Source organism: Alligator sinensis, unplaced genomic scaffold, assembly GCF_000455745.1.
Source record: "Alligator sinensis unplaced genomic scaffold, ASM45574v1 scaffold13_1, whole genome shotgun sequence".
Lineage (NCBI taxonomy): Eukaryota > Metazoa > Chordata > Crocodylia > Alligatoridae > Alligator > Alligator sinensis.
The window spans coordinates 1319122-1331627 of record NW_005841909.1 but is presented as its reverse complement, the minus strand read 5'-3'; the positions used below and the strand labels follow the sequence as shown (position 1 = coordinate 1331627).

Genomic DNA, 12506 nt, shown 5'->3' with positions numbered 1-12506 from the left:
ACCGGCTCCATGGCGACAGCGGGAGGTTTTGGAGGCAGTGGCTGTCACTGCCATAATGGGCCTCCAGGTAAGCGGCAGCGCCACGTGCAAACTCAAGCCCTGCCCCCCCTCCCATCCCGCGTATAGTTGAATTCGTGCAAGTTAAATGTGCATATGATGCGACTGACTTGTATTGAGTCTCATCTTATTCTCATCCACCCACCCCTGTAATCTGGGGACTTGATGATCTGCTCAGGTCCCTTCCAACCCTACCAACTATGAAACTATTGTTTGCCTACCTAGGTTGTTCATAGACTACACTCTGAGTGTGTTTTTCTACACCTGACAGGTGAAGCTGAATAGAGACACAATCATGTACTTAAGGGCTGAAATCATATGACGACTGTCTTCCAAGTAATTCTCAGTCATTTTGCAGCCTGTCCCTCCCTTCTAGCGTACCCACTTCTCCCCACATCTTAGTGTCATCTGCGAATTTGAATGAGGTGCTTCTCACCCCCTCGTCCAAGTTGCTGATGAAGATGTTGAACAGTGCGGGCCCGAGGACCGAGCCCTGGGGGAGCCCATTGCCCACATCCCTCCAGGTGGGAAATGACCCATCCACCACCACTCTCTGGGTGCGGTCCTCCAGCCAATTGACAACCCATCTGACTGTGTAATAGTGCCAACAATTGTCAGAACACAGAGACAACTAAAAGGTAGTGAGTTAAATGAAGAAAAAAGGTTAATCTTTGCAGTGTTCTGGCAAACTATGGGTACTGCACCTTTTCCCTGATGTCTGCTGGGCCCTCATATCCCTCTTACCCCAAACCTCAGTTGGACGCTGTTCTGCCACTCGAAGAGCTCAACTGAGGGAAAGATCAACAGATCACTGAATTTTTTTAGCTGGAAAGTGTAAGAGTTCAGTTCTTCATCCTAAGAGACACTCTGCATTTTCCATTCCATACTCCATGTCATTTAGTTCAGGAAAAGGTTTGAAAATCCCCATCTTCAAAATTATATTTATAGACACCTTCCCTTCCATGCATTCATCCCACTGGCAACTTCAGCAACACATATATGGGAAGCTGGTGTTCATAAAGTCCTGAGGGAGTTCAGCTGCCTCTAAAGCATGTTTCTCACCTGCCCGAGCCTCTTTTCTACCTCGTCCTCTCCTGGACACATGCTTCTCTGTCATTTGGTTGCTTTCTGCTGTGGACAGGATGCCTGCCTCATCTTCCTCTCCTAGCACAGGACCTGGGTGCCTCATTCCCTTCTTCCTTTGACAGTCCTCTCCTGCTGGTGGCCGACACATTCATCTTACTCATGAGTCCAGACCAAAGGATGCTTCTATTTTCTTCTGCTCCCCCTCCTTACACAGCGCTGCTCCCAATAAGCAGCAACTAAGATACCACCTGCCAACATCCAGATGCCTTGAGAGAACTTCTTGCTTTCTTTAAAGGGGAGAACTTGAACACCAGCATCTGGAATCAGAGAGGAAGCCCAGATCACATGTTCAACCTGACTTTCTATGGACCAATGATGGTCACAACATTAAAAGCTCTGGTTTCCTTAGTAACTTTTTAGTAATGCAAGAAAAGTTACTACATTGCTCTGTTCTTTCCAGTATTGCAGCTAGACTTCTAAGTGGGAAGCTCCATCTAAAATTCACAGTGCTGTCCCACCACAGCTTGCTATTGCTTTAGTGGCCTTTTAATGCAAGCTGCCCTAAGCATTTTGGGGGAGGGCAGCAAAGAAATCAAATCCAATCAATAAATCAACATAGGCCAGGCATTACAAGAAGCAAAGATCATTGGCAAGTCTACCCTTGACAAGTAGCCGCAAGAGGAGGCTGAGAGGTGATCTAGTGGCTGCCTACAAACTCACTGGGTGGGTCAGCAAGAAATAGGGGATACAATGTTTACCAAGGTGCCCGTCACGGTAACTAGAAATAATGGCTACAAACTGAAAGAGCAAATTCAGACTGGACATCAGAAAAAAATTCTTTACAGTGAGGGTTGCCAAAATATGGAATATGCTTCCAAGGGAGGTGGTGCTGTCCCCTTCTTTGGAGGTATTTAAGAGGAAACTGGACAGACACCTGGCTGGGGTCATCAGACCCCAGCACACTTTCCTGCCCAGGGCAGGAGGTCGGACTCCATGATCTAATGGGTCCCTTCCGACCCTAACATCTACGAAACTCTGAAGTCTGAATGCTTATTTGCTCAATTGTGTGAAGCTGATCTGACATAATGGAACAGGGGAGGGATTTATCTGAAATCCTGAGCTTTGAGAGTTCACAGAATACATTGTACTATGACTAGCTTTGGGTGTGGTTCATTCAGTTTTGGATGCCTAAGTATTTAACCTTATGAAGGCAGATCTCTCTTTTGGCTGCTGACTATTTAGTCAAACATCAATATTTGTTATTCTTCAAGGAAGCCAACCGAGATTCCCAAGCCCGAGAAATGCAGTGCAACTGGCATTCCAGCTGTTCACGGCAGCACGTTTCTCTTTTCTGAATGCTCCCACTTTACCAATTATCATGGAAAATAACACCAAGTACACTGCATGGGACTGCTGCTGATCCCAGAGAATTATACATGCCTACTGTATCTCTAGCCTTTGGTTAAAACTAAATACAGCTTTGCCCAGGGACACACTACTCAGCAGTCTTGTACGGAGGAATCATGACAATTGTTTTAATTTTTTTAAAAACTAGATTACAAGTGACATGGAAAAACAGACAAACAAAAGACAAAAATCAGTTGCTTTACTCATGGACACAACTTCAGAGAGAAATGAGACAAACTTAAGGATTCAGAACTAACCTATATTCATACAGGAGGAAGAAAGAGTGATGTGTAAGGCTGCAAAAATTGCAGACCCCAACCCCACACACAGTCCCCTCCATGGTATTAAACAGCTCCTTTAAACTTAACCATAGACGGTTTCTCAAAACAAACTCAACTCTTGATAAGTTACTACATTTAGACATGATGTATACAGGGAAATTGGTTACATATATCCAGGGCCTTTTAGTTAAGGGAAAAAAGAAACTAAACAAAAATAGTACCTTGAATCAACAGTTAGGCATTCCCACTACATGGAAGTGAGAAGATGTAAAATTCAGTATCCAAAATTATATATTCAACACGTATGCAAGGAAATCTTTCACTAACATCAAATACCATTAAGTCAGTATGGCTAACTATATGTTCATCAATTATTTCACTAGCTTCACTACTAGAAAGCAATAAAGCCCCACCTTTTTTTCTCTTTTGCAGGCGCTGATGGTGATGGCAATGCTAGGGATACATCCTACATATTGCTGATCTTCAGGACTGTATGCGTTTGTACAGAGCCTGCTACATGGAGCACCAATTCTCTTTGGCACTCAGACATGTTAAGCCAATTCTGCCAAAAGATCCATGATGTATGCACTTAACTTCTTTTTAATATTTTATGAACAGTCCCACTGAAATTGGTAGTACTATCCACACGAATAAACCAAAGCAACTGCAGGTTTATATCACTTATGATAGTATTATTAGTTTATTATTAGCTATCTAAACATACTCAATTTTTAAAAACTTAATAATCATTCATGAGTTCCCTAATTGCACTCCTAACTTGTGTGCAACACTTCTGTATCTCTACCCTAGCTATTCTTGTTACGAAGAAATCAGAAGAAAAAGTACGTGTAATAGTACATGCTTAACATGAGAAAAGGAAAAATCCCGTTTGTCTCAGGCAAAAAAGTCACACACATTAGAAACTTGTACCGTACAGAAATGAAAACTAGCAAATATTAAGTGAATATGTTCATAATTTGTGTCACTGGAGAATTCTCACACACACACACACACACACACACCCCCCCCCCCCCCTTATCCTCAGACTCCAGGGGAGGTAATGATATGTTTTTTTGATAAGTTGGCAAGTGGTTTAGGATGTCAAATTGATGATTCTGCATGCTAGAAATCAATTATTATTTTAGTTTCCAAAGCAACTGTAAGTTGGCTGCACTGACAAACGATTAACAGAATTGTATTCTGAACACAACAACGGTATTAAGAATATTGACAGCAAGATAAGAATGGAAAAATAGGGCATGTGCTTTATTCTTTCTAATACCAAAACGCTCATTGCTTGACTAGGCATGTATTCTTGGTATAAGTTACGGTTTATAGATAGCAGGGTTATTGTGCAAACACAGTCATTCAAACGTTGGATGTAAGGCAAAGCAACACAGCATGCTTTTATAAAATGCACACTGCAAAGTTACATGATTGGTGGACTAAATCTCCATACTCAAATGCCAGAAGGATGTTGGCATGGATTGTAAACATGCCAGAACATAATACGTGAAGAATGGAAAAAAGAATGTCAGTGTTCACATTACTGGAGGACTTCCGGACACATCATACATAATTATAATTGTACGTCAACAGTTAGAGCTTCGGTATCTCTCTTTCACACAAACACACTAATTGCTAAAAACAAATTTTCTTTCATTTTAAGTTACCATTACATACAGTTTTTGTTAGAAATATGAGCAACTTCAATGCTACTATAGTTTAAGATTACTTAGTATGTGAACATGGGACTGGGAGGGGCCTTCTGGGCCACCAATCCCAGCTCTTGGCATCTGCATCCATTTACCCAAGAAATCCCCCCTCCCCCCAACTCGGCACTTTAAAACTTCTCGCACATTAACTATAAGGCACAGTACCCATAACCAAAACACCAAGAAAACCCACAGATAAAAGCACAGTAAACATGGGCGCTGCCAGAACCCTGGTGCTGCAGTAACAGGAACTATTGGATTAATATATGTTCAGAAGATCCTAGGGGAAAGGACCATGCCCCATACTCCAGGGGAAGGCAAAAATCTTATAGCTCTTGCCAATCTGACAAAAGGGAAAGTTCCTTTCTGAGTCTAAATTTTGTAATCAATATGACCCAGAGTGGAAGAGCCAAACTCTCTAGCCAAGAACCTCTGAGTTTTTTATAGGTATCAGCAAGGAGAATCACTGTATCCCAGTTAAAGCCTACTGGTCTTAGCTGTGGTCAATGTCCCAATGCTTCAGAGAAGGTGAAAAAATCAGGAGCCAGTCACATTCACAAAGGGCAAATAATTTCTTTATGGCTTGTACTAGCAACCAGCAAAAGCCCTGAAAAGCATGGGATTCCCTTTCTCACAGTACAAGATACTTACCTTGTAACCCAACCTGGAGACTGCAATTATCTGGGCCAACATTAAACATATGCAATATGTGAAGTCTTAACTCTCTCTTGTCTTACTAGCCCTTCCATAAACTCATTCAATTCAGTCTTAAAACTATTCAGGTTCTTTGCCCCACCGCTTTGCTTATGGGAGCACGTAAAATGCTCTGGCACAAAGCAGTGTAAAAGTGATACAAAGATCAGTGCTGGAACATGAAAATGATTAATTACTTATTAATGTAGTTCTTGTGCACTTAAGGTATTGATAGGAACTTCACTGCCTGGAATGAGTGATAATTTATTGCATCGTCTCTCAACATTAGCAAAACAAAAGTGACCAATGTGTTTAATAAACAGCAAGCTCAGACCTATTCCAGTTCACAAGAATGAGCAAAAATGTCAAACTATGTTAAATGTAAGACTGGGAACGTCTCTCCTCTCTCACTGCATGATTCTACATATCGTAAATTGCACATCCATGTCACATATATGACTGATGGGATCATGGCTAGGGCTGCTTTTATCTGCACCTTTTCATCACTGAACAGACCACTCAAGCAACTCTAATCCAGACACTACCCCAACACAAATGAGAAAGAGAATTAACAAATGTAATGATGACCGGAAATGGGTAGATTTCAAAGCACAAATTCAAATACAAATTAAACGTGTTATCACTGACTGCAGTTGCTCCTAAACCTGCCAATTTGCATGATCACATTTTATGGAATGTTTCTCTCCTCACACTATTTCTGTGTAACCCTCAAATGCTCTCAAAGGCATGAGCCAATAAAGAATAATGCTTTCCCACCCTGCAATTACTCACTGAAGGTACTACTTTTAGCAACACTAGATACACTTTTCAGGTAAGAAAAGGCAATTTTGACATGACGGGGGGGTGGGAGGGGGTGGTCCCGTTAATCCAAAAATAAGGGTCAGTTACACAAAACCCACAAATTACAAGGTTTTGCTCCTACCATTCAGTCTCCTGCTGCAGAGAAATTAAACTCCATCAATGCAATTTACCTTATGAATCTGAGGCCACTGTGGAGTTGCTCCGTTTCTGCACAAGAACTGTACTCTGAGTTCAGAAGACTTCTCTGAAAGACCTGGTGCTATTCAGAACCCTGTAGGCAGCAGCGGTGACACTCAAGTTGTGCTGCTATTTAGGAGAAGTAGGAGCATCTGGAGAAACAAGAACTGAGGGTGCTCAGAAAGTAGCAAGATCCCCCATAACGGATGCTGGAAGAAGGGCAGCCTTCTCCTCTGACAAGCAACTAGAAGGATCCAAGAGAAGGAATAAAACCACCAGGTAGAGGGATGCAGCTCAAACATAAAAGGACTTTCTACCTAAATGTGGATGGACCCCCCCCAAATACCACACAGTAAACCAAGACAGAAATCTGAGTAGCCATCACATCAGGGGCAGAAAGGGCTTTTCAGAATAAGGTTGCCATCTTAGCACCTCTGCTAGGGCTCCCATTCCCAATGACGCCTAACAACAACAGTACTGGGCGCCGCACTTCAAAAGGGATGTGGCCAGCCTGGAGAGGGCTCAGAGGAGGGCCACCCACTGCGTGAGAGGGCAGCAGGACAGGCCCTACGAGGAGAGACTGAGGAACCTGAGCCTGTTCAGCTTCAGCAAGAGGAGGCTGAAGGGGGACTTGGTGGCTGCCTACAAACTCATCAGGGGAGATCAACAGCAAATAGGTAGAGCCCTTTTCTCCCCAGCACTACCTGGGGTGGCAAGGAACAATGGTAACAAGCTGATGGAGAATAGCTTTGGGTTAGAGATCAGAAAGCAATATTTTACAGTTAGGGTGGCCAAAATCTGGAACCAACTTCCCAGGGAAGAGGTCCTCGCCCCTACCTCAGGCAAATTCAGGAGGAGGTTGGATGATCACCTGTCTGGGGTCTTGTGAACCCAGCATTCATTCCTGCCTGTGGCAGAGGGTCAGGCTAGATGATCTGTTCAGGTCCCTCCTGATCCTAGCTACTATGAAACTACTATGAAACAAGGTGTCAGATAAGTGTCTTGAGCCTTGGTTATGAACACAGCACTACACAAGATGTCCTGAGTCACTAAGTTCAGTCCCCTGTATCTGCAGGGAACTATTTGTCTGACAAGGTCCATAATAATGTCTACTCCAGTCCCCACCTTCAGTCCACAGCTACAAAGCATTTTAGGAAAAACTATGCTGCAGACAAGGGCATTGCTAATGCCTTGCCACTTGTCCCCAACTAACAAGGCCTGGGGACTTGTTAGTTGAAAATATGCTGAAATACTCATAGGAAGAAGAACACATCCTGTACTACAGAGGAAAGCAAACAAATGGTTCACTCCCAACTCCAAATCTGCCACATGGTCCAATCCTAAATGTACGAGCTCAAGATCTACTATTCAGATTCCTGAGAGAGGCTACTAAGTTTTATTAAGAATACTAGCATGTTCCAGGCAAAGTCGTATCTCTAGTTGTGTCCAATGCCTCAGAAGCAGGTAGAAACCCCTCCTAAAATCAAAATAACACATTCATGGGAGTGCGGAGGGAGGAAAAAGTCTTACTGTTCCTTAGAGGTACTCAGCAGAAGCCATGAAGCATGCAACTGCCAGATACATCCTGCATAGAGATATAATTTCCTTTCACAGTCATCATAAATACTGAATGCTCAAATCCATATCACATGCTTCAATCAGTATTTCAGAAACACTGTATTCTTCCATAAATTTGTCCAGTTCTTTATGACAGCAATTTAGATACCCTGTCCCACTGTTTTTTCAGAAGAATATTGCAAAAGTCCACTTGTCTAATAGTTGGAAACCTTCTAATTTCTAATCTTAATTTGTTTTTACTGGTCTGTATCTATTAGATCGTGTAGCAATATGGTTATTTAGCTTATATCGTCCTCCTCTCCCTAATATTCACCGTGTGAAAATATTTATAAAAAAAATAATATCCTCTTTCAGCCTTTGTTTTGCCAAGCTAAAAACATGTTCATTTAATTTCCTCTCATGAGATGGGTTATCCTTTCCCCTAACCACCCAAAGTCGCTCTTCTCTGTTCTTGTTCCAATTTAAATTTAATTTTGTGTACAAGTGTACAACATTCAGAACAGGCCTTGCTAATGCTTTTTACAATGTGAATAACACTTCCCTGTCTCTCTAAAAAATACCCTAATACAATCTAGAATTGCATTAGCCTTTATCACTGCTGTATCACACTGGAAGCTCAAAATCATCCTATGATCAGCCTATATTACCCAGATTTTCCACACCCTCCAATCTCCACTTACATCAAAAGTTCTTGGTGATCACATATGACTTCATACCATTTAAAATCATTCCATTTCCATTGCTCCATTCCACACAGTTTTCTAATTCTTCCTGTACAAGAAACCAAACAACCTCCTGACTGGCAATTACTCCCAACTTTGTATCACTGGTTATTAGGGAGTGAGAGCAGTCACTCCACAGTAAAGACTACAACTGAGTTTTCATTATAAGCTTTTATTTATTTGGCCAAACTCTTACAGCTATGGAAAGGGTAAAGGCAAAAAACAAAAACAAGCAAAAGAACAAACCCCAAGCAGCTAATTTACAGAAGCTCTGGGTAACTTCAAACAGCCTTAAACAAATGGGTTTCTGATCCATTTTAGGAAGACTAATACATAGCTTTGTGGGTCTGTGACAGACAATGCCAAGTTGCAGAGTAAGGCCCCAATTCTATGAGCCTACTGGCTGACCTTTTTTGGCCATAGCAAAGCCCAGTGACTTCACTGGGACTCCACTGAGTCCCATTCAGTGGAATATATGCTTCAGGCTGCATATATGCAGACCAGTTTGCAAATCAGTGTGTGAGTGGACTTTCTGAACCTGAATATTATTGAAGATAGGCTCAATTTAGCTCTAGATAAGGTACAGCATACAGCATGCAAAACATACAGTTTACTGAGCAGATATCTACAGAAAGTTTCCTGTAACAAAGTCAGAAAAATATTTTCAGGAAGCTGGCTAGTAGCTGTATGCGTCTGTTCTTAAGACTCAGTTGACTGGGAAAGAGATGGTCATTTCTTTGTCTATTCTTACACCTAAAAGTACTTTATATTCTCCACCCAAATGCAATGACCCATATAAGCAAACACTGTTTGCCACCTTTCCAAAATAGTTTAAAAAAAAAAAAAAAAAAGGAGACAGTCCACAGCTGTTAATGAAGAACCATAAGTATGGTAAGGGCATAAGCCAAAAATTGTGACTATGAGACAAAGTGCTGTGCTAACTGCTTTTAAGAAACCACAGCAAGTCGCCTTTATTTGAGACACCAGCTTAGTGGTTGAAAACTGCCTATGAAGTGAATTGACCTGCACCTCCATAATATAACCAGAATACTGTTTGAAGTCTTAATATTTATCTAACAACCTTCCAGACACTCAGTAAAGAAATGCTGAGGTCTGAATGTGTGCGATTAACTGAAACAGGGCAAAGAACTTTAACAATGCTAAAAAGTGCAAAAAATGCACGTGGATAGAAGTAAAGTCTATGGTTTTCCCACAAAAGTGAGATGTTTTTGATACTTTTAGAAAACACTGGTTTAATGCAGAATATACTTACGTATATTTTAAAACACACTATTATATTTCCCACCCCCCGCCCATGTTGCCCAGAGTTTTCTTAAATGCCACACACTGAGTTATGGAGCCCTATGTTACAATATGTGATATCGGATGCCCTTGTACACAGTTATCACTCACAGTGATAGACAGTCACAGTGCAGGGGATTGCAGAGGGCATTCTGGTCCAGCCCTTGCAAGACCATTCAGAGCTCTGTGAGCTTCCTACCCTGGCTCCAGCCACCTTACACCACACTGGGGTACATCAAGCAGGGGGAGGATTCCCTTGGTGCACAAACACAGAACAACTCCCAATGACCCCTCCTAACACTGACCGCAAACTGGACTGTGTTAAGTGTGGTTTAAACAGGGACGACAGATTCTTATCCCATGATCTGGGTAAGCTTTGGTGACCCACTTTGTCCCTAGGGGTTCTCTGCTTGTTCTCTCTCCCACCTTGCCCCACCTGTTGTATTGTAATGGCTCACTCCACTTTACTCTCTGCTCTACCCTGTCCTTTTGCAGCAGCTGATGAAGTGAGCTTGGATTCACCCAAACTGAACCTGAAAAGCTTCAAAAATAGATTGGACCCATTCTTGGAAGAAAGGGGCATCCATTGCTATGGAGCCTGGGAGTGAGGGGCACGGCCTAAATCAGAGCTTCCTACACCTGAAATGCTGGAAGCTGCTAGTGAGAGGGGAAAGGGGGGGTGGGGGGGGAAGATGGGAAACTCTGCTCAGACCCAGGTCACTCCCTCTCTCAGCCTCCACTTGCCCCTGTGTGACAGAAGATAATGAGCAACATGGACCTCCAGTCTGACCCCATCAGTGGCAGTTCTTATGTTCTCACAACGTTGTAGAAGCCGGATTCCAAAATGGACTGAGCCATTCCTGGAGGAAAGGGGCATCTGTCCCTATGGAGCCTGACTGTGAGGGGCACCAATTCTGAGCCAGAGCTTCCTAGACCCGAAATGCTGGGGAGAGTGACAAGGGAGAAAAAACAAAACAAACAAACAAACAAGCAAGCAAGCCCTGGCCAGACCCAGTTCACTCTTCCTTTCAGCCTCTACTCACTGCCACTGTGAGACCTGGGAGACGGGGCAAGACGGACCTAAAGTCTGAGCCAGACTGTTGCAGTTCCTAGGTTCCCTCTCAATATAAACCTTATGTAGCGATCTTCTCTCTCACTTCATGTGTGTTTTTAAGCCTCCCTAGAGGCACTGGATATTGGCTACAGCTAAGACTGCAGCATGCCAACCCTCCTGCTAGAAGCACAACCAGAGGCTCCTGTCTACAGCGTCTTCACTCAGGGTCAGGCTGACTGCCATATTTGGGCTTGGGAGTGAACTTTACCCTGAGGTCAAACAGGGATGGACTCTGGGGGCTTTGCCTTCCTCTGTAGCGGGGGCTGTGGTCCTCTACCCAGATCTCTTGACTGTACGCTGACAATCACATGAGGTCCCTTCCAGCCCTAACGTCTGTGAAATCTATGAACATTTTATAAAAGCACCCTGCCCAAGAAGCACCCTGTGTGGAAAGCACCTTGTTCGCAGATAATACCAAATTATGGGGCAAAGTTAACACACCAGAGGGTAGGGAATGGATCCAGGTGGATCTGGGCAGAATGAAACAGGATGCAGTTCAATAAAGACAAGTGCAAAGTGCTGCACCTGGGGAAAAAGAACCACCAACACGCTCACAGGCTGGGAGACGACCTTCTCAGCAGCACAGCAGCAGAAAGGGATCTTGGAGTCATAGCCGACTCCAAGATGAACATGAGTCAATGTGACAAAGTGATCAACAAGGCTAACTGCATTTTATCACGCATTAGCAGATGCCTGACAAACAGGTCCAGGGAGGTGATGCTTGCCCTCTATGCAGCAGTGGTCAGGCTGCCGTCGGAGTGCTGCGTCCAGTTTTGGGTGCCGCGCTTCAGGAGGTATGTGGAGAATCTTGAGAGGGTTCAGAGGAGGCCACTCGCATGGTCAGCGGCCTGCAGGCAAGGCCCTATGAAGAGAGACCGAGGAACCTGGATCTCTTCAGCCTGCGCAAGAGAAGGCTGAGAGGGGATCTTGTGCCTGCCTACACATTCATCAGGGGAGGGCAGCAGGGAACAGGAGATGCTCTGTTTACCAAGGACCCCTTGGAGTAACTAGAAACAATGGCCACAAATTGACGGAGAGCAGATTTAGGTTGGTCGTTAGAAAGAACTTCTTCGCAGTAAAGGCTGCTACAATCTGGAACGGGCTCCCAAGGGAGGTGGTGCTCCCCCCTGCCCTGCCCTGGGGGTCTTCAAGAGGAGACTGGCCAAGCACCTGGCTGGGGTCGTCTGACCCCAGCGCTCTTTCCTGCGCAGGGCAGGGGGTCGGACTCAATGGCCTACTGAGCTCCCTTCAGACCCTCACATCTATGAATCTATAAACAGGACGTGGGCTCTTGCGGTTCCCCTGCGGTGTCAGGGCAGAGCGCCATACACGAGGGATCGCAGAGGTCGCTGGGGATGGGGTGGACCCTGCCTCCAGGGGTCAATCTGCTCCGGCCCCGCTTCTCGACGACCCCCGACGCAGGTCTCACCGTCAGGGTAGGAAGGTGGCACCCCAAGGCCCGCGCCAGGCCTCCCCACCCCCCCGCGCGCGGGCGGGGGGGAGCCGCCCCCGGTACCTCTCGGAGTCGCGGCCGGCGAAGAAGAAGAGGGGT

The 12506-nt window shown here is 44.4% G+C and overlaps 1 protein-coding gene across 1 annotated transcript in view; it reads right to left on the bottom strand.

Annotated features, from left to right (window-relative positions):
* The window catches only part of ATG14 (autophagy related 14), a 30359-nt gene that overhangs the window by 16786 nt on the left and 1067 nt on the right, over nt 1-12506 (bottom strand). The window contains exon 2 of the mRNA XM_014517427.2: nt 12471-12503. Within this exon, the coding sequence (XP_014372913.1) occupies nt 12471-12503 (33 nt within the window). The remainder of the gene's footprint in view (nt 1-12470; nt 12504-12506) is intronic.